This window comes from Phyllobates terribilis, unplaced genomic scaffold, assembly GCF_046119375.1.
Source record: "Phyllobates terribilis strain yellow unplaced genomic scaffold, ASM4611937v1 Scaffold_4__5_contigs__length_816908805, whole genome shotgun sequence".
NCBI lineage: Eukaryota > Metazoa > Chordata > Amphibia > Anura > Dendrobatidae > Phyllobates > Phyllobates terribilis.
In genome coordinates, this window is record NW_027362764.1 from 707,507,640 (window position 1) to 707,533,669 (window position 26,030).

At 43.4% G+C, this 26,030-nt stretch overlaps 1 protein-coding gene across 1 annotated transcript in view; it reads right to left on the bottom strand.

The window, feature by feature from the left end:
• The window catches only part of CPQ (carboxypeptidase Q), a 727,454-nt gene that overhangs the window by 219,497 nt on the left and 481,927 nt on the right, over positions 1–26,030 (bottom strand). Inside the window, exon 5 of the mRNA XM_073679639.1 lies at positions 14,341–14,452. Within this exon, the coding sequence (XP_073535740.1) occupies positions 14,341–14,452 (112 nt within the window). The remainder of the gene's footprint in view (positions 1–14,340; positions 14,453–26,030) is intronic.

Below are 26,030 nucleotides of genomic sequence, written 5' to 3' on the forward strand. Positions count from 1 at the left end.
AATATTAAGTTAAGCGTACCATCATTTCTGTCCAGGCCTATTTCATGAGTGTAATTTTTTCTTAAATTCTGTGGAAGCAGGGTTGGAAAGCAATGTCTGACTTTCATTTGTTCATTTTCATAGATTTTTAATTTATTATTACTTTTGTCAGATTCAAGTTATTTCTGTGACCATTGTGTGTTTTTCTTTCATTAAACGAGGGGTACCAACAATTTTGACCATGTTTGTAGATCTATATCCATCTGAACTAACAGTCCTTCTGAGGACTAATCCAGCTGCATATATTCAGTGGTGATAGCAGGAATTAGGCAGGCAGGCAGTGTATGTGGCAGATTGCAGTGCATATAGTGCAAGAGGGTCCATTGAACGTTCATGCTGCTATGAAGACATAGCCCCAGATATCAGGGGCCAGGGAAAAAAATTTTTGATCTTAATCTTGGTTATTTGCTTAAAAAGCAATCCAGAGTACACCATTTTTCTGCTCCATTTCCTTCTTCTCACTGCAGAATAAAGCCAGATATGTTCCATATTTCAGCGATAAAAATCCAGAAATTTAAATTGAACGTGGAAAATATTGGCCTCCTTTTCCATTCTGTTACAGTGTGTCAGTCTAGTTATTCACACTAGGTATCTGTGAAGGATAGTATTACAAATTACAGGCCTGCTATTTAAAACCGTGGTTCTCTGTCAGACATAACACCTATAAGAGTGTTCCAAAATCAGACATTTCTTCCATTTTCATTCTGTTGCAGTGTGCCGGTCAAGCTATTCACACTAGGTGTCTGTGAAGGATAGTATTAGCAAATTACAGGCCTGCTATTTAAAACAATGGTTCTCTGTCAAACATAATACCTATAAGAGAGTTCCAAAATCAGACATTTCTTCCATTTTCCCGCTGCAGTGTAACGGTCAAGCTATTCACACTAGGTGTCTGTGAAGGATAGTATTAGCAAATTACAGGCCTGTTATTTAAAACTGTGGTTCTTTGTATGACATAACACCTATAAGAGTGTTCCAAAATCAGACATTTCTTCCATTTTCATTCAGTTGCAGTGTGTCCGTCAAGCTATTCACACTAGGTGTTTGTGACGGATAGTATTAGCAAATTACAGGCCTGCTATTAAAAATGTGGTTCTCTGTCAGACATAACACCTATAAGAGTGTTCCAAAATCAGACATTTCTTCCATTTTCATTCCGTTGCAATATGTTGGTCAAGCTATTCACACTAGGCGTCTGTGGAGGATAGTATTAGCAAAATTACAGGCCTGCTATTTAAAATTGTGGTTCTCTGTCAGACGTATCACATATAACTGCTTTCCAAAATCAGCCATTTCTCGTGAACGTGGAAAATATTGTCCTCCATTAAAAATGGGCAAGGTGAGTGGCAAGGGACGGGGAACTGGACGTGATGGTGATCGTGCATGCAGAGGATGAGGCCGAGGACGTGGCCGTGGGCAAGCTGAAATTGTGCCACAACAAAAACCCACATCTTGTCGCTCGACCTTCCTGTCCCAATTAATAGGGGACCTAAGAACACCACTATTGAACGCAGAGCAGTGTCAAAAAGTTATTGGTTGGATAGTAAATAATGCTTCCAGTCAGTTAACCACCACCACCCTGTCTTCCACATGGTCACGACCTAGTAGCCGTGAATCTGGACCGAATATTCCTCACCCTGATCCTCCTTCCTCCCACCATACAGAGTGCCCAGAGACAACTGATCCCACACTTGGACACTCAGAAGAGCTGTTCACTTTTCCATTTATGGATTCGGGCCTCTCACCCAGCCAGCTTCAAGCGAGTCAAGAGGAGAACGTGTGTAGCGATGCCCAAATATTGGAGCAGCCAAAGTCACACGAAGGCAACAGTGGGAAAGTGCAATTACTGTCGTAAGAGGTGGATGATGATGATGATGAGACACAATTGCCAGAAAGTCAGGAGGATGACCAGGATGCGGAAGTGGAAGACGAGGTGGTGGATGATATAGTAACTAACCCAACTTGGCAGGGGAACATACAGAGCGAGGACAGCAGCACACAGGGGGAGTGAGGCGTACCACCACAAAAGGCAGGAAGAAGCAGCGTGGTGGCCACAGACACAAGGCGGGAAACCGTTCCTCATAACGCCAACACAACGGAAGTTGCCAGTACAACTGTTGGTCTTCCTGAGTCTGGTTAATTTTTAAAGAATTTGCAGATAACCCCAAAAAGGCCATTTGCACCACCTGCCAGGCCAGCATCAGCAGAGGTAGCAAAACTAGCAGCCTGACCACCATCAGCATGATCAGGCACATGGCAGCAAAGCACCCGACTGAGTGGGCCAAACTCCAGGGTCCAGCAACAGTGTCTGCGGGTGACACCACTGCTTGTTCCGCTGTTGTGAGTGCACGCCAATCCCCTGTCCATGGCACATGCCAAGATGCCTCCCGCCCTGCACCTGTCGTTGCACACTCTCAACTTGCACCATCAGCAAGCACGTCCTTGTCCCAGAGCAGCGTTCAGTTGTCCCTACCCAAGTCCTTGGAACGCAAGCGCAAATAAGCAGCCAACGGCCCACAGGCCAAACTACTAAATTCACACATTTCTCTAATGCTTGTGCTTGAAATGTTGCCATTTAGGCTCATGGAGACGGAAGCTTTCCAGAACTTGATGGCGACGGCCGTCCCTCGGTACTTGGTCCCCAGCCGCCACTATTTCTCCCGGTGTGCCGTCCCCGCATTACACGAGCACGTGTCCCACAACATTAGACGTGCCCTCAAAAACGCAGTTACTGGGAAAGTCCACCTAACCACGGACACGTGGACAAGTGCTTGTGGGCAGGGACGGTACATCCCACTGACGGCACACTGGGTTAATATAGTGGAAGCCGGGACCCAGTCGGACTTTGGGACGGAACACGCCCTCCCGACGCTGAGGATTGCGGGCCCTGGGTCAATCAGGGATGCCTCATCAGCCTCCATCTCTGAAATTAGCACATCAGTCAGAAGCTGGAAGAACTGCAGCACTGCCTCGGTCAAGCAGCAACAGGCTGTGCTGAAGCTAATATGCTTAGGTGACAAACCGCACACCGCTAAAGAGTTGTAGACAGCTCTGAAAGCGCAGGCAGATCTGTGGCTGACAACGCTGAACCTATAGCTAGGCATGGTCGTATGTGACAATGGCCGGAACCTGGTGGTGGCTCTGAGGCGAGGCGAGCTCACACACGTACTATGCCTGGCCCATGTGCTTAACCTCGTGGTTCAGAGGTTTCTCAAAACCTACTCGGATCTATCGGATCTGCTTGTCAAAGTACGCTGCTTGTGTGCCCATTTTAGAAAGTCAGCTACAGCTTCCGACGCCTTTGCCGTGCTTCAGCAGCGTTTGCAGCTTCTAGCTCACCGACTGATCTATGTCCCCACGAATTGGAACTCTACATTGCAGATGTTGGGAAGGATTTGTGAGCACAAGAGGGCAGTTGTTGACTACCAGCATCAACAAGGCCTTCGGTATTCAGGTCAGACTCCACACATGAGACCTCAGGAGTGGACATGGATGTCAGACATATGTACCATCCTCCAAAACTTTGAGGACTCCACCAAGATGGTGAGCGGCGATGACGCCATAATTATCGTCACCATCCCGCTTCTTTGTATTCTGAAACGCTCTCTGCTCACAGTTAAAGAGGATGCATTGCAGGCGGAACACGATGAGATGGAATATGGAGCCATACAGGGTGATTCCACACAGCCCAGCCTAATCTCATCCCAACGTGGATTGAGTGACAATGATAAAGAGGAGGATGATGAGGAGAAAGAACAGGAGCTAGTTTCCTGGCTATAGACGGTAGTACCTGCACAAGTGTCATACCATCTGTTCAGCGTGGATGGCCTGAGGACAGGGAGGAGGAGGAAGAGCAGGACGAGAGCATGGTCAGTCATCCTCTTGGTGAGGACACGGAAGTCTTGCCTCTTTGCAGTCTGAGTTTATGTTACGCTGCCTTTCCCATGACCGGTGCGTTGTCCAAATTTGGGTGACAGTCATAATTGGTTGGTGACACTTCTAGACCCACACTACAAGGAGAACTTTCTGTCTCTTATTCCCTTGCAGGACAGGCCTAATAAAATGGTGCAGTACAAGAGGGCCCTTGTTGCAGAATTATTTTAAAAATTTCCATCTTAAGATGCTGTCGGCAGAGGTCACAATGCATTGGACAACCAAGAAGTACAGGCGAGAGAGACACAAATGCAATCGAGCAGAGGCAGAGGAACACTGTCAAAGTTCTGGGACAGTTTTCTCAGACCCTCCCATCGCACAAGACCTGATGCGCGGGCTACTCTCTCAAGGAGGGAAAAGTTGTGGAAGACGCTGAGGGAGTACCTTGCCGACCGTACCAACATCCTCCATGATTCCTCTGTGCCTTATAATTATTGGGTATCCAAGCTGGACACGTGGCATGAACTGGCTCTCTACGCCTTGGAGGTCCTGGCCTGCCCAGCCGCTAGCGTTTCGTCAGAGCAGGTTTTTAGTGCCGCTGGTGGAATTATAACCGATAGGCGCATCCGCCTGTCAACTGAAAATGCTGATAGGCTGACTCTTGTAAAAATGAACAAGGGCTGGATTGGGCCAAACTTCTCAACACCATCGAATGAAAGCAGTGTAACATAAACTCAAATACAGTGTCTTTTTTTTGGGAGGTCTAACTCTATTCCCATGCATCTCTGTCTTCACACCCAGACATGGGTATACACTTCCTGATTTTGTCTATTTGCTCTTGTCCTCCTCCTTCACCATCATATCACCACCATATGTACAATATCAACATATCTACGTCTCTTGCAAGGGACATTGGAGTTCCTCCAAATTTTTGGAAGCCGTTGCTTCATTGCATAGGCAAACAGTATGGGAGACACACTTACTAATAATGAGAGCATTTTTTGCAGGAGGCCCTCCGACTTCTACGTCTCTTGCAAGGGGCTTTGGAGTTCCTCCAAATTTTTTGCAGCCGATTCTTCACTGCATAGGCAAACAGTATGGGAGCGACACTTCCTAATAATGGGAACATTGTTTTCAGGAGGCCCTCCAACCTCTACGTCTCTTGCAAGGGGCATTAGAATTCCTCCAAATTTTTGGCAGCCGTTGCTTCACTGCGTAGGCAAACAGTATGGGAGCGACACTTCCTAATAATGGGAACATTGTTTTCAGGAGGCCCTCCGACCACTACGTCTCTTGCAAGGGGCATTGGAGTTCCTCCAAATTTTTCACAGGTGTTGCAGTCACTGCATACGCAATAACAGTATAGCAGACCCACTCGTTAATAATGGGAACAACAAAGCATAGCCGTCTGATGGCTCTCTAACAATAGTGAGGGCCGCCTGATGGCCCTATAAAAATAGTCTTTGTGACTTTCAGAGTCCCTCCATTATAAATGAAACAGGATGTGTCTGATGATGTAACATAGTTTTAGTTTTTAAGGTTGAAGGAAGACTAAGTCCATCTAGTTCAACCCATAGCCTAACATGTTGATCCAGAGAAATGCAAAAAAAAAACATGTGGCAAACACCAAGCTCCACATTGGGGAAAAAAATTCCTTCCTGACTTCAAACGACAATCAGACTAGTTCCCTGGATCAACGCCCTATCAAGGAATCTAGTATATATAACCAGTAATATTATACTTTTCAAGAAAGGCATCCATGCCCTTCTTAAATTTTAGTAGTGAATCACTCATTACAACATCATGCAGCAGAGAGTTCCATAGTTTCACTGCTCTTACAGTAAAGAATCCGCGTCTGTGATTATGATTAAACTTTCTTTCCTTGTCCTCGTCTCAGGCCTCAGAGTAAAAAGATCAGTAGAAAGGTCTTTGTATTGTCCCCTCATATACTTGTTCATAGTAATAAGATCACCCCTAAACCTTCATTTTTCCAAACTAAATAACCCCAAGTGTAATAACCTGTCTTGGTATTGCAGACCCCCCGGTCCTCTAATAACCTTGGTCGCTCTTCTCTGCACCCGCTCTAGTTCAGCTATGTCTTTCTTATACACCGGAGACCAGAACTGTGCACAGTATTCTAAGTGTGGTCGCACTAGTGACTTGTATAGAGGTAAAATTATATTCTCCTTATGAGCATCTATGCCTCTTTTAATGCATCCCATTATTTTATTTGCCTTTGCAGCAGCTGCCTGACACTGGCCACCAAACGTGAGCTTGTCGTCCACCAATACACCCAGGTCTTTTTCAGTGACCGTTTTGCCCAGTGTTTTACAATTAAGCATATAATTATACATTTTATTTCCTCTGCCCAAGTGCATTACCTTACATTTATCCCCATTAAAGCTCATTTGCTATTTATCAGCCCAAGCTTCTAGTTTACATAGATCCTCCTGTAATATAAAATTGTCCTCCTCTGTATTGATTACCCTGCAGAGTTTAGTGTCATCTGCAAATATTGAAATACTACTCTGTATGCCCCCTACAAGGTCATTAATAAATATGTTAAAAAGAAGAGGGCCCAATACTGACCCCTGTGGTACCCCATTGTTAACTGAGACCCAGTCTGAGTGTTTTCCATTAATAACCACCCTTTGTTTCCTATCACTGAGCCAGTTCTTAACCCACATACATATATTTTCCCCTTTCCCCATTGTTCTCATTTTATGTATCAACCTTTTGTGTGGAACCGTATCAAAAGCTTTTGAAAAGTCCATATACACAACATCCACTGCATTTCCTTGGTCCAGTACGGAACTTACATCTTCATAAAAGCTGATCAGATTAGTTTGACAGGAACGGTCCCTCGTAAACCCATGTTGATATTGGGTCATGAGGTTATTCTTCTTCAGATACTCTAGTATAGCATCTCCAGGATTTTACCCACAGTAGAGGTTAAGCTTACTGGCCAATAATTTCCAAGTTCAGTTTTTGCCCCCTTTTTGAATATTGGCACCACATTTGCTATACGCCAGTCCTGTGGTACAGACCCTGTTATTATGGAATCTTTAAAGATTAAAAATAATGGTCTATCTATGACATTACTTAATTCCTGCAGTACTCGCGGGTGTATCCCATCCGGGCCCGGGGATTTGTCAACGTTAGTGATTTTTAGACGCCGCCGTACTTCCTGCTGGGTTAAGCAAGTGACATTTAATGGAGAATTTTTGTCATCACTAATCATGTTTTCTGTCATGTGATTTTCTTGTGTAAATACTGTTGAAAATTTTTCAATTCATTTAGCAAATTGGCTTTTTCCTCATCCACCATTTCACCCAGACTATTTTTAAGGGGGCCAACACTATAATTTTTTAGTTTTTTACTATTTATGTAGTTAGAGAATATTTGGGGATTTTTTTTACTTTCCATGGCAATGAGTCTCTCTGTCTCAATCTTTGCAGCCTTGATTTGGTTTTTACAGATTTTATTTAATTTTCTGTATTTATTTAATGCCTCATCACTACATACTGGCTTTAGTTCTCTAAATGCTTTCTTTTTGTCACTTATTGCGCCCTTACAGCTCTATTTAGCCATAGTGGTTTCCTCCTATTTCTAGCATGTTTTTTCCCATAGGGTATATATTGTGCACAGGTCCTATTCAGGATGCTAATAAATGTCTCCCATTTGCTTTGTGTAGTTTTATGTTTCAGGATATCGTCCCAGTTTATTGCACTAAGATCATCTCTCAACCATTGGAAATTTGCGTTCCTGAAGTTTAGTGTCCTTGTAACCCCTCTACTACACATCTTATTAAAGGTTACATGAAAACTTATTATTTTGTGATCACTATTACCCGAGTGACCCCCAACTCGTATATTTGATATGCGGTCTGGCCTGTTGGTTAATATTAGGTCTAGAAGTGCCCACCTTCTTGTTGGGTCCTGAACCAGTTGTGAAAGGTAACTGTCTCTCATAGTTGTCAAAAAATTACCTTTGCTGGAACTACAGGTTTCTGTTCCCCAATGTATTTCAGGATAGTTAAAGTCCCTCATAATAATGACTTCTCCTTGAGTCGCTGCTTCATCTATTTGCTTTATGAGGATATTTTCCGCTGCTTCCATTATAGTGGGAGACTTATAACAAACCCCTATCAGTAATTTATTATTTTTTCCCCTTCCCCTTATCTCCACCCACAGGGATTCTACATTTTCATTAGCTTCACATATATTCTGATGCAAGATGGGTTTTAAGGATGATTTTACATATAAACACATACCCCCCCCCTCGCTTGTCTGTACGGTCATTTCTGAACAGACTATAGCCCTGCAAATTAACTGCCCAGTCATGGCTCTCGTCCAGCCATGTCTCAGATATCCCCACCATGTCATAATTATTTTCCAACAAAATTAATTCTAATTCCTCCATTTTGTTGGTGAGGCTTCTGGCATTAGTGTACATGCATTTTATGTATGTCTCTGTACCTCTATTCCTTCTTACTATATTGACTGTTCTAACCCCACCCCCAATTTCTTTATTTGTGCCCAGGTCACTATCTGCACTATCTTCCCCACCTATAAAATGAATACCCTCCCCCCAATCCTTAGTTTAACACTCCTCCAACCTTCTAGCCATTTTCTCCCCCAGCACAGCTGCACCCTTCCCATTGAGGTGCAGCCAATCCCTAGCGTAGAACCTGTAGCCAACTGAGAAGTCGGCCCAGTTCTCCAGGAACCCAAACCCCTCCTTCCTACACCAATTCCTGAGCCACTTATTTATCTCCCTAATCTCTGTTGCCTCTCTGGCGTGGCACAGGCAGTATTTCAGTATTGCAGCCTAATTCCCTAAAATCATCTTTAAGGACCTTCCATCTACCTCTAACTTTGTCATTTGTGCCAATCACACATACATCACATAGCCAGATAAGGTAGTAAAATGTTAAAATGACATTTCCCGGGGGAATGCATTTGTCTTGGTTGAAAGCAATGCAAAAGTGCAAAAAAGCATCAAAAACGCTACGTGTGAACATAGCCCAAGGTGTGGAGGAGCATTTTTGCTTTTGGTTATTTATTTTGCCTTATATAAAAGTCATTACCCTGGAAAGGATGTTCCTTAACATATTTCACAGGAAAATCCATTTTGGTTTCGTTTTTGTATGTTTTATTGTGAGTCCGTAAAAGTGGCGTAATACCTCTGACAACATTGTTGACAGAAGTGACCTGGGAGTCAGAAATGCTTCCAGGGGTCTTCCCCATGCTGTTACCATGTCATTTGAGCACTGCTCCCATCGATCTGGGCAATTTTTAGGCCCTCTGCAGACCGCTGGGGGGGCCGCCGGAAAAATGCTTGTGTTTCCCATAGACTTACATTGGGCTCGTTACTCGGTCCGAGCACTCGAGCATTCCAATTTGCTTGACTCGAACAACGAGTACCTGAGCATTTTAGTGCTCACTCATCACTATTTATGATATGTCGTGATCACCAACATGGGTAACAAAGACTAGGGGTGACGAATATGGAAGCCATTACGATTCCTATATGAGTCCTGCTGTTCTTATTCCTGCTGTTCTGTTCTGTATTATCACAATGCATATGCTATATTTCCTCCTGTAGAGGGCAATACTTCGAAAAGCAGAATTGAGAGAGGACACAGAAAAATAATGAATATAAATAGTGACATAAATACATGTTTAGGGGTTGCTCATGTTTGCTAATTGATCACTAATCTGAGACAAATCTTCAGTGGACTTCCCCTAATCAGTGAATCATCAGCGAAGCTTTCTAAGGCCAAGTCCGAATATGGATTATTTGTCAAGGATACTTAGTATGGATTTGGGCTAGAAACTCCATAACACAGTACAGTAAAATTCATGCAAATTATGATCACTTGTAGAGGATTTGCACAAGGACAATGATGGCCCTTGACGTGAATTGCAAGCTTGGGTATTTTGGCCAAAATATGTACCAATACCTCATGCATTTTATACATCTTTTTTGTTGCAAATTTTTCATCTTTTGCAGGATGCAGCCAGGCTTTTTATTGTTGGCTTGGGGAATTGGGGTGTCTGTCCTTGTGGAGTGCATTTATATAGTGATGGATAGCCCGCCTGATCTAGTAGTATGGGCGTCACTAATAGTCTGTAAGCCAAACACTGTGCACTACACTCATCTGTGTGACTGGCGCATAGACAAATTATAATGAGGGCAATCTAGGCTACCGCATGGGGCCCTTGGCCAGATTGACCTCATTATAATATGCGCGGCGCCAATGCAGAAGACACCGGCAGGCAGAGGCGGGGGGGGGCCCCGGACCGCTCCCCCAGCAGCGGCACGGGGCCGCTGCTTCTTCTTCGGCCGGGCCAGCATTGCACCTGTTAACTTCCCTGTGTGCTTGTGCTGGCCCGGCCATGTCACAGCTAGGAGACATGGCCCTGTGCGTGGCTGTGTCTGCTAGTATGACATCACACAGTGTGCACCCTGCACTGCTGCACTGGAGAGGAGCTGGACAACATCTTGAGCCGAGCAGGGGGATGGTGAGTGACGTGTGTGTGTGTGTGCGTGTGTCCAGGCCGATATCATTGTGTGATGTCTGTTTATATGTATATGTTTGTGTGTGTGTGAGCGTGACTGCGTGCTGCCTCCTCCCACTGTATCTGGGGGGCGCCGTGCGGCCTCCTCCTGCTGTATCTGGAGGGCGCTGTGCGGCCTCCTCCCGCTGTATCTGGGGGGTGCCGTGCGGCCTCCTCCCGCTGTATCTGGAGGGCGCCGTGCGGCCTCCTCCCGCTGTATCTGGGGGGTGCCGTGCAGCCTCCTCCCGCTGTATCTGGAGGGCGCCGTGCGGCCTCCTCCCGCTGTATCTGGAGGGCGCCGTGCGGCCTCCTCCCACTGTATCTGGGGGGTGCCGTGCGGCCTCCTCCCGCTGTATCTGGGGGGTGCCGTGCGGCCTCCTCCCGCTGTTCTTGGAGGCGCCATGCGGCCTCCTCCCACTGTATCTTGAGGGCGCTGTGCGGCCTCCTCCCGCTGTATCTTGGGGGCGCCGTGTGGCCTCCTCCCGCTGTATCTTGGGGGCGCCATGCGGCCTCCTCCCACTGTATCTTGGGGGCGCCGTGTGGCCTCCTCCCGCTGTATCTGGGCGGGCGCCGTGCGGCCTCCTCCCGCTGTATCTGGGGGGGCTGTGCGACCTATTTCCGCTGTATCTGGGGGGCGCCGTGCGGCCTCCTCCCGCTGTGTATAGATGGCGCCATGTGGCCTCCTCCCGCTGTGTATAGATGGCGCCGTGCGGCCTCCCGCTGTGTATAAATGGCTACATGCGGCCTCCCGCTTGTACAGATGGCTACGTGCGGCTCCCGCTGTGTATAGATGGTTACGTGCGGCCTCCCGCTGTGTATAGATGGCTACGTGCGGCCTCCCGCTGTGTATAGATGACTACATGAGGCCTTCTGCTGTGTATAGATGGCTACGTGCGGCCTCCCGCTGTGTATAGATGGCTACATGCGGCCTCCTGCTGTGTATAGATAGCTACGTACAGGCCCCCTGCTGTGTCTAGATGGCTACGTGTGGCCCCCCGCTGTGTATAGATGTCTACGTGCGGCCCCCTGCTGAGTATAGATGGCTACGTGCGGCCTCCCGCTGTGTATAGGAGGATTATGTGGCAGCTCATATTGTGTGTAGGGTCTCATACTGTATATAGGGGATGTCAGCATACTTAATTGTGCTTAATATTAAGTCATACAATTAATGTAAATAAATGATTATAATATATTAATATTGTGCAAAATTAATTTCATGTGAACTATCACATGATCTATCACAGGGTATCATGTGACATGTCACATGATACATCAGGTGTGGGGGGGGTCCCGCGCCTTCTAAACTGCCTGGGGCCCTTGCTACTCTTAATCCACCCCTGGACTGGCGCCCTGTGCAAGCCTTACCCGTGTGCATTACCGCCAAGAAGACTAGAGCGATGACGACTGGAAGGGAGGATCCATGCAGAAATGTTTGTTATAAATAGTCGAAAAAAACTGTTTTACTTTTTTTTTTTAAGTGTTTCCTCCATGTTCACAAGGAATTTCTAAGAAGTGTTCTTTAAAATTATAAAAATAAGTGAAAAACAAATCAAGTTGCATTAACACTTAATAAAATCAGTAAGAGTGTTAAAAACCCCCTACGTTCATATCCTCACGCTGATGTCCATGTGTTTGCAGAAGGGTGTTATTTATGGAACATATTTCAACTCAATTAAGGCGGTTAGTGCGACTCCAGAGACATCAGTCCTACCAGTTGTTTGTGCAATCATTTGTTTTGAATTTTAATATGCAAAGAGTCCATATTTGCACAAAACAGAGTTAATAAGACGAGTAGCAGCACAGTGTGCCAAGGAGTGAAGGAAAAATTAATATATGATTGTACACATCGTTCTACCACTTATAAAACATTATTAAAGCCATACGATATAGGTTCACATTTGACAAATGTTCAGAAAATTGGTAAACGCAAATATTTCCCCAATATAAAAGCCAAGTTTGAAGGTCACTGCTGAAAGATAATTATAATTTATCTTAATCATCATAATCGCTTTTGTTTCTCAATCCAAACAACATACTGGTTCAGTAAAGATGTATTCACGTATAATGTTTTGGTGCTAAATGTTTCCAAAACTGCTACAAAAATGTCACAGCTTTGCAAAACTATGGCCTTAGTAAGTTATTGGCCATTTCCATGTGAATCCAGAAAAAAATACATTAAAAAACATGAGGCATGTTCCATTAGACTTCATATGTACATGGTATTGTACCCCAGAAGATCTTACGTAGTTTATACTGCAGCACATGGATTTATGGAACCATAATGTGCACAAAGCCTGAAAACCAGCTGCATAAGGCATTAACCATTGTCTATTTCCATAGGCATCCATAAAAATACATAAATCGTTTTTAAGGCATTTTCCATTATATTCCATATAGTCGAGTTATTCTATCCCACAAGATTTGCTTCCGAGGAAATACACTGCTCAAAAAAATAAAGGGAACACTCAAATAACACATTCTAGATCTGAATGAATGAAATATTCTCATTGAATACTTTGTTCTGTACAAAGTTGAATGTGCTGACAACAAAATCACACAAAAATCATCAATGGAAATCAAATTTATTAACCAATGGAGGCCTGGATTTGGAGTCACCCCCAAAATTAAAGTGGAAAAACACACTACAGGCTGATCCAACTTTGATGTAATGTTCTTAAAACAAGTCAAAATGAGGCTGAGTATTGTGTGTGGCCTCCACGTGCCTGTATGACCTCCCTACAACGCCTGGGCATGCTCCTGATGAGGTTGCGGATGGTCTCCTGTGGGATCTCCTCCCAGACCTGGACTAAAGCATCCGCCAACTCCTGGACAGTCTGTGGTGCAACGTGATGTTGGTGGATGGAGCGAGACATGATGTCCCAGATGTGCTCTATCGGATTCAGGTCTGGGGAACGGGCGGGCCAGTCCATAGCTTCAATGCCTTCATCTTGCAGGAACTGCTGACACACTCCAGCCACATGAGGTCTGGCATTGTCCTGCATTAGGAGGAACCCAGGGCCAACCGCACCAGCATATGGTCTCACAAGGGGTCTGAGGATCTCATCTCGGTACCTAAATGCAGTCAGGCTACCCCTGGCGAGCACATGGTGGGCTGTGCGGCCCTCCATTGGTTAATAAATTTGATTTCCATTGATGATTTTTGCGTGATTTTGTTGTCAGCACATTCAACTTTGTACAGAACAAAGTATTCAATGAGAATATTTCACTCATTCAGATTTAGGATGTGTTATTTGAGCATTCCCTTTATTTTTTTGAGCAGTGTATATTTCCATACATACACCATCCAACATAGTCTGTACTGTAGTATGTGGAGGGAATGCAGTTTTGTACTAGGGATAGGGATCCTTACTGCCATTGTGCAGAGAACAGAGCTTTCCAAAAACATACATATGTATCCTTCATTACCTTTTCTTCTTGTCTCAAGATATCCTGAGACAAGTAACCTGCTTTAAAGAAAAGAAAAACTGAATTTTGGTACTCTGTTGGGAGATGTTTATGCTATATGTTGACACTCAATGGCCGTGATGTGAACTGCACTATATTGAGGGTGTTACTTGCATGTTGTATTGAATTTATCTCGTAATAAAATTGGAGTCCATGACGAAATTCATGAGACGGTGAAGGTCCGACCGAACATAAAGTTATTTTCCTTATGTTTACAATAAGTCACTGATCCAAATTTATACAAGGGTCAACCATGGTATCATCACTATAACAAGAAACTCAGGAAGATCAATAAGGAAATGCCAAAACAGGAACAGTAAAAATTGAAACACCAAAGGCGTGACTATCAGCAACTACAAAGCTAAATTCAGGGTAGATGACTCCATTTATAAATATTTACCAAGATCTTTAATGAGGGACAGCGCTTCCCAGGAGATAAAGGCTCCACCACCATCATCCATGGCTCCTTGCCCAACATCCCAGCTGTCCAGATGTCCACTGACAATCACCACCTACAACCAGGAGTAAATATATCAAAATATTGTACAAGTTTCACTTATGTCTTTATTGTTATGTTCAGCAAGACCCGTCTGTTCCATGTAGAAAAATCAGAGCAAACATGAATGTAATAGAAGATTCTGTATCATTGTCTTTGGATACCTTACAATGCGCTTGTACAAGATTCCTGGCAGGAAAAGTGTGTGGCTGTTTCATAACGGGATGACATGTTCATTCTGGAATGGGAACAGATATCGCAAGAGCCAGAAACTAAGTGTCTCAATGTGGGTGTAATTCCTAATAGGGCTGTGAAAGACATTTGGACACAACATTTTCAACGAGGAGCTTCATGAGATCATGAAATAACTTCCATTTCTTTACCAGAAGAAAATGACCTATTTTTGGAAATGCTGCTATATAATGTTAAGTCCTTAGGTAGCAAATTTTTATTCTTTTTTTTGCTGGGGGGGGGGGTTCCTTTGTTTGAAATATACTGCAGGCTGTATCCTGAAATGAGTTTGCGTTTTGTCTTCCAGCATAGGCAAGACAAGCAAGATTAACAATTCACAATGCATTTGAGGGTTTTTTTTAATCTGAATTTAAGGATATATTCAATCAGTTTGTATTTTGATTATAAATTTAATATGGAAATTATCTCTTCAGAGAGGAAGAGGACTTGAACTCTAGCGCCACCTATTGGAAGTAGAAATCCTAAAAGTCACTATATCGACCCTTTAATGAGCCTTGCCACATGACTTAGAATAAAAGCCAAACCGGGATCTCAATATGCAAACACATGTTTCAGGGTGTTGCCCCTACTCAGTGCAAAGCTCGAGATCTGATTTGACTGTATTAGAGGCCTCTGACTGGGGTGTAAAGGGTAACGTTTCTTCTCATGGAGAGTGACATGCTAAGGTAAGGAGGCTTATAGGATGTGCAATTTTGCTCTGGGAAATTAAATATGCAATTTGTATGTTTTAGCTGAATCTACACATATATTCAAATCAGTTTGTAATTAGATTATCAATTTAAATAATGCTTAAAGGGGCAGTCTTATCTGAGCCAACCCCTTTTTAATTTGGAGCCACCTTGGCACCTCTAGCAAACAAAAGTTTTTCAGAGGTAAGCCCCAGCCAGACAGACATCTACCCTGCAGAGTCTTTTGCAAAAAAACACTATTAAAATGTAGTATTAAATGGCAGCCAGGTGGTTAGGCATCTATTTAGTTAATGAATTGCTCGAGCCCAACAGAATGGGGGCTGTTATCACATGGTTCTCAATTCAGGCTCATACAGGGGTTACTAAAGAAGACAACCAGAAAAATGTCACTTCCCACCATCGACAGGTTTTATAACAATGTAATCTGTATGAGGCAGCCCAAGGTCAACTTCAGATGAGTGTCATATATAAACATTTACAAGCTCGTAATATGAATGCTAGCTCTGGCCCACCCGCAGGTCCAGTCATTGGGGTAATGCAGGGAGCTGTTATAGTCACTGTTCACTACACAGAGCTCTGTAATCCCTCCCCCTGCACCTTAACTGACGGCCTGCTATGCAGAATGAGTGCAGAGTATGTGTGCAGAGCAGGCTGTCAGTCAAGGTGTAGGGGAGTGATTACATTGTGCTCACCATGTAGTGAGCAGTGACTGTTACAGCCCCCTGCACAGCCCTGATGACTGGAAGTGAGCAGCTGCAGGGAGAATAAAACGTCATTTTCTCCCTATAACTGTGTTTCCAATCATGATTTAAATGCTATTTACCTGCAGACAACAAATATATCTACAGGTAAATAGCGTTTTTCTATGTGAAAGGCTTCATTTAACTGTCCCCCATCATGTCCCATTTGGTAAATTAGGGGTCTGGCAGGTTTAATTCTTAAACTGCTGGTCCATCACCTAAAATGTCCTTTCTACAACCCCTACAAGTACTGTTTGTCACTCATTAAGTCCATGCCTCAGAGACTGCAAGGTGTTATTAAAGCCAGAGGTGGTGCAACAAAATACTAGTGATGTATTGGAGTGTTTTTTTTGTGTGTTTGTTTTTCATGATTCCATAATTTTTTCCTCAGAATTGAGTGATTCCATAATTTTTTCCCTCTGCTTGGTCTGAAAAAAATTACCCTTACTGAGTACCACATTTTTAATCTTGATCTTTTAGTGTTTCTTGAAGCCCTAAAGTTGCCATTTGAAATGACTTTAGTTTTGTGCCATGTCTGTGATCTGCTTTTTTTCAACAACATTAAACAACTGAATGAACATCCTCTGAGCCCGGTGATTCCATAATTTTTGCCAGGGGTTGTAAATAACTATCGTTACACCCTAACCACTTTTGTAATTAATAAAATGCCCTACACTTCTCCCTATATAGCTAATCATTAAGTGTTTTTTTACTGCACTTCCTGTGATGTTTCATTTGAAAGGAGTCTGAAACATGGTGTTACATGAGGCTGGTGATGCAGTCAATTCCCTACAGCGTCTATGTCCCCTCATGGAACAGATCATTACCAGGGGGCAGCACTGCAGTTACTACCATTTATGCATTGCCACCCTCTGAAGATGTTCTGGATCCATGCTGATAGACGCTGTGGGAGAGGTGAGTGCAACGCCAGCACTCTATTTCTATCTCTGCCGCTGCATATTCTAACTGTGAAAGAAGATGTTATCAAGGGGCGGAGATAGAAGCATTGAGTGACACCAAAGAAGAGTCATCAAGGGAAGGCGCTGGTGTCACTCACTCTTTCTAATACTACCCACTGATGACGATTTGTTTGGGGCGGTGCTGGTGTCACTCACTGCCTCTATCCTCTATCTTCACCCCCTCTGATTATGTCTTGTTTCACAGTTAGAAAATGTACTGGTGGCAGCTATAGAAACAAAGTGCGGGTGCTGCACTCACCTCTCCTGCAGTTTCTATCACCATAGATCGAGGATGCCTTCAGAAAGTGACGATACAAGAAACTGAGTTAACAGCAGCATTGCCCCCTAATAACGTCCTGTTCCATGAGATGCGATAGACATTGCAGAGAAGTGAGTGCAGCCCCAGCCTCCTGTAACATTCTGTTTGAGACTTCTCTCAAACAAAACATCACAAGAAGTGCAAGATTAGCTAGATATGGAGAAGTGTAGAGCAATTACAAAAGTGCTAAGGGTTTAAAGACAGATATTTAGAAAGGACATTTAAAGTACTAGACCACCCTATTAAGGTGCATTTAGTTGAGCCGATCTTGAACCATTGATGGGAACTTACCAACTATTCACAAGACGGTCAGCACTCATTTACTGGACTGTTTAAATGAGCCATTGAAGACTGATATGAACACCAATTCTTGGCCTTTCTAAATTCACCTTTACCTATCAGATCTTTTTTCACCCAGAAGATATTTAAATATGGTCAATACATTTCCTAGTGAGATGGAAAAAAGATGTAATAGAGCCACCAGCTTCAATAAAGGAACCATACTATAACAATAAATGCAATGAGCACTAAGCTTTTCTAATGTCCTGCACTAATAACATGCCGAATATGTGCACACCACTGCTGCAACCAATCATCGTCCTCAGCGGTCATGTGCCATACTAGGTGTCATCACTGCTAAGAACAGCGGTCACATGTTGCTCACAAGATGGTGGGCAAGTCATCACTGTAGAACAGGGATGTGAAACTTATACACACAGACGGCCAAAATGAAAAACTTGGACAAAGTCGCGGGCCAACCAGTATACAGTATAATGAGCCCCACATAGTCCTCCACACAGAATAATGGGCCCCACATAGTCCTCGATACAGAATAATGGGCCCCCCATAGTCCTCCATACAGAATAATGGCCACATATAAGGGTGGGAGTTCTGGTGTCAGGGGCCAAATAGAAAAACCAAGTGGGCCAGATTTGGCTCACGGGCTGGAGTTTGACAGGTGTGCTGTAGAACAACAAACAAACATCAACACGATCACCGGAGAAGTGGCACTGGAGTGGAGGGTGAACTATCAGGTCAGTACTTGTTATTCTTTTTTTGTCACATTTCCTGCCTTGAATATTTTTTTTTTTTTTGCTAGAAAATTCATATGTCCCCTCCTTTCTGTAATTGGCGCTGCAGGGAAATTGAACGCTTGCTAGATTATAGCTGATTGCGGCAGGTTACAGCAGCAGGACATCCGGTGATTATCTGATCTCCACGTGATCCTTCATAGCAGGCAACCCCTTCCACAATATAAAGGGGACCTGCCCTCTGGTAGAGCTATGCAAATCTAATATAAGAAAGAGACATCCGGGTGTTCTGCCCGACATCACACAAGTCATGCATAATGGTCAGACTGTCTCAGACTTATGATTTCCATCAACCATCGTGCTTCAGAACTGAAGTTCTCCTCGAAGTCTGTGTTGCCTCTTTGTATCAATTTAGCAATGGTTTACTCTGGCGTGGGTCCATAGCTAAAGCATTCATGTCTCCGAGTGTTGAATTAAAGGCCTATTCTGCCACAAGTGAATGTAAAAACTTGTTTTGCCACTGTATATTTCCTGCTTAATAGTTTCTGTAAATGAGGCAAGGTTAATACTGGTTTTCCACTGATGTCCAAATGTCAACTAAGTGGAAACCATAAATGCAGATTTATGAATTTACATTCATTACTTATTTCCGTATTTTACAGATAAGTAATCTTATAGCAAGAGATACAGGATTCTGTGACTTTATAAAGTGATGTGAGGAAATATAATCTGTATTGTGCTGTTGTATACGTCATATCATCAGGAAACAAATATACAATAAATACAGAATTCATTTTGACAGAGTTCCAGATCTAATGACTAGTTCCTCCATATATATAGTATTTATGATACACTTATCCTGTACCCCAAATATTCAGGATCATGATGTTAAAGCCTATATTTCTTCTAACCCACAGTGTGAATTCCGAGTTAGGTGCTGAAAATAGCATTTTATAACTTTAGGGACCTACTTCAAAAAGTTATAGACATGGAGGACTTCTCAGTAATGGCGGGTGTACACATCAGGCTTCACATGAGGTTTTGAACTTCAATTCATTTCTGTGGTATAATGTCATTGCTCTATTGCATTACTAAAATAAAACATACTTTTCTGACTTTTTTTTATTTATTGTATTGCCTTTATTAATCAGTTCAGTTTTCTGTTTGTTTTTTGTACATATCAGATATTCAAACAGTTTTTGCATCTCTTTTTTTCCTGATACATATAGATTAATTTTTATGTTGTTTTCGTACTGAAGTTTGTAATCTATGGTCAGCTATGAGTTTGTCTGACCATCAGCTAACTACCTTAGGTTTCCAATGACAGATTATCAGTAGTGATAATCGAGTATGTTTCATTAACTCTTTCGGCGAGTATTTCTTTTAAAAGAAATGCCGAGCACGCCAAAATACTCGGCGAGCACCCGAGCGTGGTGGCCGAAAGAGTTAATGAAACATATGTGGCGCCGCTGAGGGTTCAGTCGCCACAGAGGTACTGCATCTCACCCAGAGGTGTGGTATCTCACTCTCAGGTAAGGATGCCCGGGACCCAAACACCTGCATCCAACAATACACCACTCCAGACCAGCAGGAGGGGCAAGATGTACTGCTGCGCTGCTGAGCCCTGTCCCTGGCTGGAGTGGGAGGAACCAAGAGAGGGGAACCATGTAGTGGTTGTGGGTGGAGGAAGAAGCTCAGTGGAGCACTTGAGAAGAAGGATATAAAAAGGGAAGCCATATCGGGAGTTCAGTTCAGTTGAGTTCAGTGCAGTTCAGTCAGAGGAGGACAGTGAAAGTAGCAGGAGCTCTGCAGGAGCTCTGCTCGGGAGGAGCGGGCCTGAGTGAGATAGGCCCAGGAAGAGAAACTGAAGGGAAGAAGAGGAGCAGGGAGAAAGTTTCCAAAAGGAAAGAGGGGATCCTAGGGGTACGGGAAGTGCTGGAGGCCACCCATACGCCCGAATCTACCAGGAGTGGAAGGATCAGGCCGCAGAGGGGACCGGCCCCTAACTAGTGAGAATTGCAATATTCAGCTAGAAACCGGAGGCTTCTACATTTCCAGGGTGTAGTTGCCACAGCTGCAATTAATCGCCAAAAAGGTAACTGCACAGGATCCAGGGAACTCCAGGTTGCCCGCCAAGATCTGAGGTTACCGGCTTTGGACACTGTTTGCGAGGTGCAGGGCAGGAGGGTGAGAGCCAGCGCAGGAAGACGACCAGGAGAGTCACACGGAAAGGGGTCCCGTTAATTGCTCTTGAATTACCTGAGGGATTGCTGAACCCCTCCCTGAGTAAACACCGGACGACGTGGGTGGTTATGAACTGCAGTTGTAACCAGGAGCAACGTGATAATCGTGAGTAAAGCCTGAAGACTGCACCCCACTGTCTCTGTGAATTATTGCTGCGCCATCATCCCCTGCACCACACTGCACAACAACATCTACCTTACCTATAATCACCGCAGCAACGCCCTGGAGCTTATCTCTACCTGTGGAGAGCTGAACCAACTCTGCTGTATTACCAACAGCTCCAGAGGATCTGCTCCGCAGCGGCAGCTCCATATAGCCGCATACCACAGGTGGTGTCACGAACATTAAACATAAAAACTATAATCCTTTTCTTTGAAACCTCTTTTATTGACCGCCCTGGGTCACGGACCGGGTGACCGCCACTGTGACATCTCCCCTAGCAACGACCGGCCAGGCTACCGAGTACCCCACGGCCCAGGGGGTGCGTCACATACTCGATCATCACTAATTATCAGTTGAGGTTCATAAGAAATAGGTGGTTTTTTATTTGTTTATTCCAAGGTCACTTTCGTAGACTCAGGTATTTAACATATCAAGTAACACCATAGATCTCAGCTTCCTATTATCTCTGTGCATTGGAAGATTAGTGTTTTTCTCTACAATTATATCTAGGTTTTCAGATTTGCCTCAAGACATCCTTTAGATGACTAACGCCTTCCATACACTGATGATAGTTCGCCACTTACAGTACAGACCAAAAGTTTGGACACACCTTCTCATTTAAAGATTTTTCTGTATTTTCATGACTTTGAAAATTGTACATTCACACTGAAGGCATCAAAACTATGAATTAACACATGTGGAATTATATACTTAACAAAAAAAAGTGTGAAACAACTAAAAATATGTCTTATATTCTAGGTTCTTCAAAGTAGCCACCTTTTGCTTTGATGACTGCTTTGCACACTCTTGGCATTCTCTTGATGAGCTTCAAGAGGTAGTCACCGGAAATGGTCTTCCAACAATCTTGAAGGAGTTCCCAGAGATGCTTAGCACTTGTTGGCCCTTTTGCCTTCACTCTGCGGTCCAGCTCACCCCAAACCATCTCGATTGGGTTCAGGTCTGGTGACTGTGGAAGCCAGGTCATCTGGCGTAGCACCCCATCAATCTCCTTCTTGGTCAAATAGCCCTTACACAGCCTGGAGGTCCTGTTGAAAAATAAATGATGGTCCAACTAAACGCAAACCAGATGGAATAGCATGCCGCTGCAAGATGCTGTGGTAGCCATGCTGGTTCAGTATGCCTTCAATTTTGAATAAATCCCCAACAGTGTCACCAGTAAAGCACCCCCACACCATTACACCTCCTCCTCCATGCTTCACGGTGGGAACCAGGCATGTAGAGTCCATCCGTTCACCTTTTCTGCGCCGCACAAAGACACGGTGCTTGGAACCAAAGATCTCAAATTTGGACTCATCAGACCAAAGCACAGATTTCCACTGGTCTAATGTCCATTCCTTGTGTTCTTTAGCCCAATCAAGTCTCTTCTGCTTGTTGCCTGTCCTTAGCAGTGGTTTCCTAGCAACTGTTTTACCATGAAGGCCTGCTGCACAAAGTCTCCTCTTAACAGTTGCTGTAGAGATGTGTCTGCTGCTAGAACTCTGTGTGGCATTGACCTGGTCTCTAATCTAAGCTGCTGTTAACCTGTGATTTCTGAGGCTGGTGACTCGGATAAACTTATCCTCAGAAGCAGAGGTGACTCTTGGTCTTCCTTTCCTGGGGCGGTCCTCATGTGAGCCAGTTTCTTTGTAGCGCTTTATGGTTTTTGCAACTGCACTTGGGGACACTTTCAAAGTTTGCCCAATTTTTTGGACTGACTGACCTTCATTTCTTAAAGTAATGATGGCCACTCGTTTTTCTTTACTTAGCTGCTTTTTTCTTGCCATAATACAAATTCTAACAGTCTATTCAGTAGGACTATCAGCTGTGTATCCACCCGACTTCTGCACAGCACAACTGATGGTCCCAACCCCATTTATAAGGCAAGAAATCCCACTAATTAAACCTGACAGGGCACACCTGTGAAGTGAAAACCATTTCCGGTGACTACCTCTTGAAGCTCATCAAGAGAATGCCAAGAGTGTGCAAAGCAGTCATCAAAGCAAAAGGTGGCTACTTTGAAAAATCTAGAATATAAGACATATTTTCAGCTGTTTCACACTTTTTTGTTAAGTATATAATTCCACATGTGTTAATTCATAGTTTTGATGCCTTCAGTGTGAATGTACAATTTTCAAAGTCATGAAAATACAGAAAAATCTTTAAATGAGAAGGTGTGTCCAAACTTTTGGTCTGTACTGTATCTCAACTGACACTCCCATACACAGACCGGCTAAGTGCTCCTATGTTCTCTATGAAAGAGCCGCTGTCAGACATTTCTGTCAATGTCTTATCACTTAGAAAATAAAAGGACTGGCAGTCCAAAATTGGACATTCTGGATCCTTATCTTCCCCAATATCATCTGTCTAGGATCCCATACACATAAGAATGTTGGCCAAACACAGAAATATCGGTGGCTTCAGCCGACATTAGTCTAATGTGTATGGGGGCCTTAAGAAAGATTTACCTTTTCAGTGTTCGATAGTATGATCAAGTCCAAATAATAATTTTACACTTCAAATAAAATTATTTGAATTATATATAATTAATAATATTGTCAGTTTATTCACATTAAGGGGATTGTCTAATCATATTTCACTTTTAACTGTACTACAGATCAGCCGATCTCTACGGGTCTGGCCTCTGGTATCCCCGGCAAGCACTTGCTTTTGCATGAGGATGTAGTCACTACATAACTGTTTAATTACATGGCAGGCATTCAGAAAAAAAGAGTTGACTTCATGAAACAACCCCTTTAAAGGGGTTACCAAAGCTAATTTGAAAGCTGAACATGAGAAGCAATATATTTAATATATACTCACTATTTTACTCTCCGTTGCTCTGGCCGTGTCCCCTTAGTTTTATACGGCAGAGAACCAATGGGGCCAGTGAATGGCTGGAAGAGGGGAAATTGAGAAAAGATATCTGCCGTCTAGGTGAAAAAAAGACCAGCAGGGAGCATCGGAAGCGCAGAGCTGGGACAGCGGGAAGTAAAAAAATGAGCATATATTTTATTATTTCTGATGTGTGCAGCTTTTGGATTATTTTGTACAATTCCTTTAAGATCTAATACACAAAAATTTCTTCTTCCTACAAAAAAACGATACGTTAGTTACGACTGTGAGAAAATTTACATATTTTGAACATTTAGGGTTTAATGCTCAGATATATGAAAGTAGTAAATCTAAGCAAGTTGGGAAAATAGTAATTAAGATGACAGAGAATGAGATCCAAAATGTTTCACTTTACAGCTAATTCAATGTGACTAATTAAAGTCTACCTTTCAGCCGTACTAGAGGACGTTACATGAGAATTATTACATCACCGCAGCTGTTGTTTCATCTAGTCATGAAAGAGAGATGGCGAAATGCGGCAATCACTTTACAGCATCGCCTTTAGTTATACGAACCATAATATAGAAAAAAAAAATCAGAGTCTTTCCTCGGACACAAAGCAGCGGCAGATGACTACATGTTGACTTACTCATTTCACGGGCAGGATTCACGACTCCTGACGCCAAAGGTGAATCCAGACTCTGTGCACAAACAAGCCCCTTCCACAACTGTTTTCGAGAGGCAGCAACGTTTATGAATCCTCTGCTGCCACTAATACTGGCGCCTCTGTTTTTCTCTCTCTTTAAACTCTGGCAACAATCCAACAACTTCAATGATGAAGAACACAGTTGTGTCTTTTTAGAACATTTCATTCCCAAAAACCGAAGGCCTCTCTGTGCATAAGCTAAACACCGACATGCTTCAGAGGCCGTTGAAGGCGTCTTCTCGGCACTATAAGGAATGCCGCAGCACCATGAGTGGTGGTTTGTACCTGCTCTGTTTATCAGTGCACAGAGTCAAATCTGTTCCCAGAGGCCCAGGGAAAATCACAAGATTAGTAAAAGGAAAAGAGGGCATTGAAGGTCATTATAAAAGTGCAAAACAGCAGGACCAAACAACATTTTCTCTATTTCTTGAAGATGGCAATGTACTAGAGGTGAATTTCACACAGTCCCTTTTCAACTCTGTAAACTTTTATAATGGGGTTGTCTGATTACAGAAAAAGTTCTTCGGTGGGATTCAAAGGTAAACTACAGTATTAAAGTTTACTAATGTATTTGATTTTGAAAACTTTAAAGGGAATCTGTCACCAGATTTTTGCTACCTAATCTGATAACAGCATTATGTAGGTGCAGAGACCCTGATTCTAGTGATGTGTCACTTACTGGGCTCTTTGATGTAGTTTTAATAAAATCACAGTTTTATCAGCAGGAGATTATCACTAGAGAACTAGTAAACCTGCTGTCATGTAGTCCTCTGTATTCATGAGCTCTGAATAACCTCGCCCCCCACCACTGATTGGCCACTTTTTGCCTATGCACAATGTACACAGAAAGCTGCCAATCAGTAGTGTGTTATCAGGCAGGAAGAATTTACAAGGAATTAAATTCAACATTTCCAGTAGTGGGCACCCTAGTGACAAGACAGGAAGTGTTGTCATAGGGATTCTAGAACACCAGTATGGTACTTAATAATTCAAATTTAACTTAATTTAAGTAGATGATCCTACTTAAACCTATTCTGTTAAACATTTTTAGGTCATTCCTAATTAATATAAGGAGTCCTGTGTTCAGAATCCTCATCTATTGGTCAGAGTATAAGTGGTCCATGCCGCATTCATATTGTATTTAAATATTTTTGAGTTGGAGGCGTCAGGAGGTGGCAAGAGCTGGGATGTGAGGTTTGAAGGAAAGGGCAGAGTGAAATTCGAGTGCAAATATGGAAATTAAGTGGATATAAGTCCCGACTGGTGAAGATCCAATATATGATGAGAGACCAAATACAGTATGGATGCGGTTTTTATTTGTCAACACGTTTCAAGGTAATCATGAAAACCCATCTCTTCAAGAAAGCTTACAGCCTGCAATGACCCCGCTGCCACCACACCACCACCACCGGAGCTGCTACAACCCCGAATCGGGAAAGAATATGCATATTTTTTCATAGCTGTGACACCTACCTATAAGCCCCAATTCCATAGTAGCCAGATAACTGACAACAGCCATGTCATGTTTGGTCTCTGGGTAAAGGTAAAATCCCGATGAAAAATATGGCGGTGATCTCAAACTTCTGTGACCATCAGGAGTGAAGTTATTGCATAAGTTGGGGACTTCATAAAATCCTGAGGGGATGAGGACATCCCACAA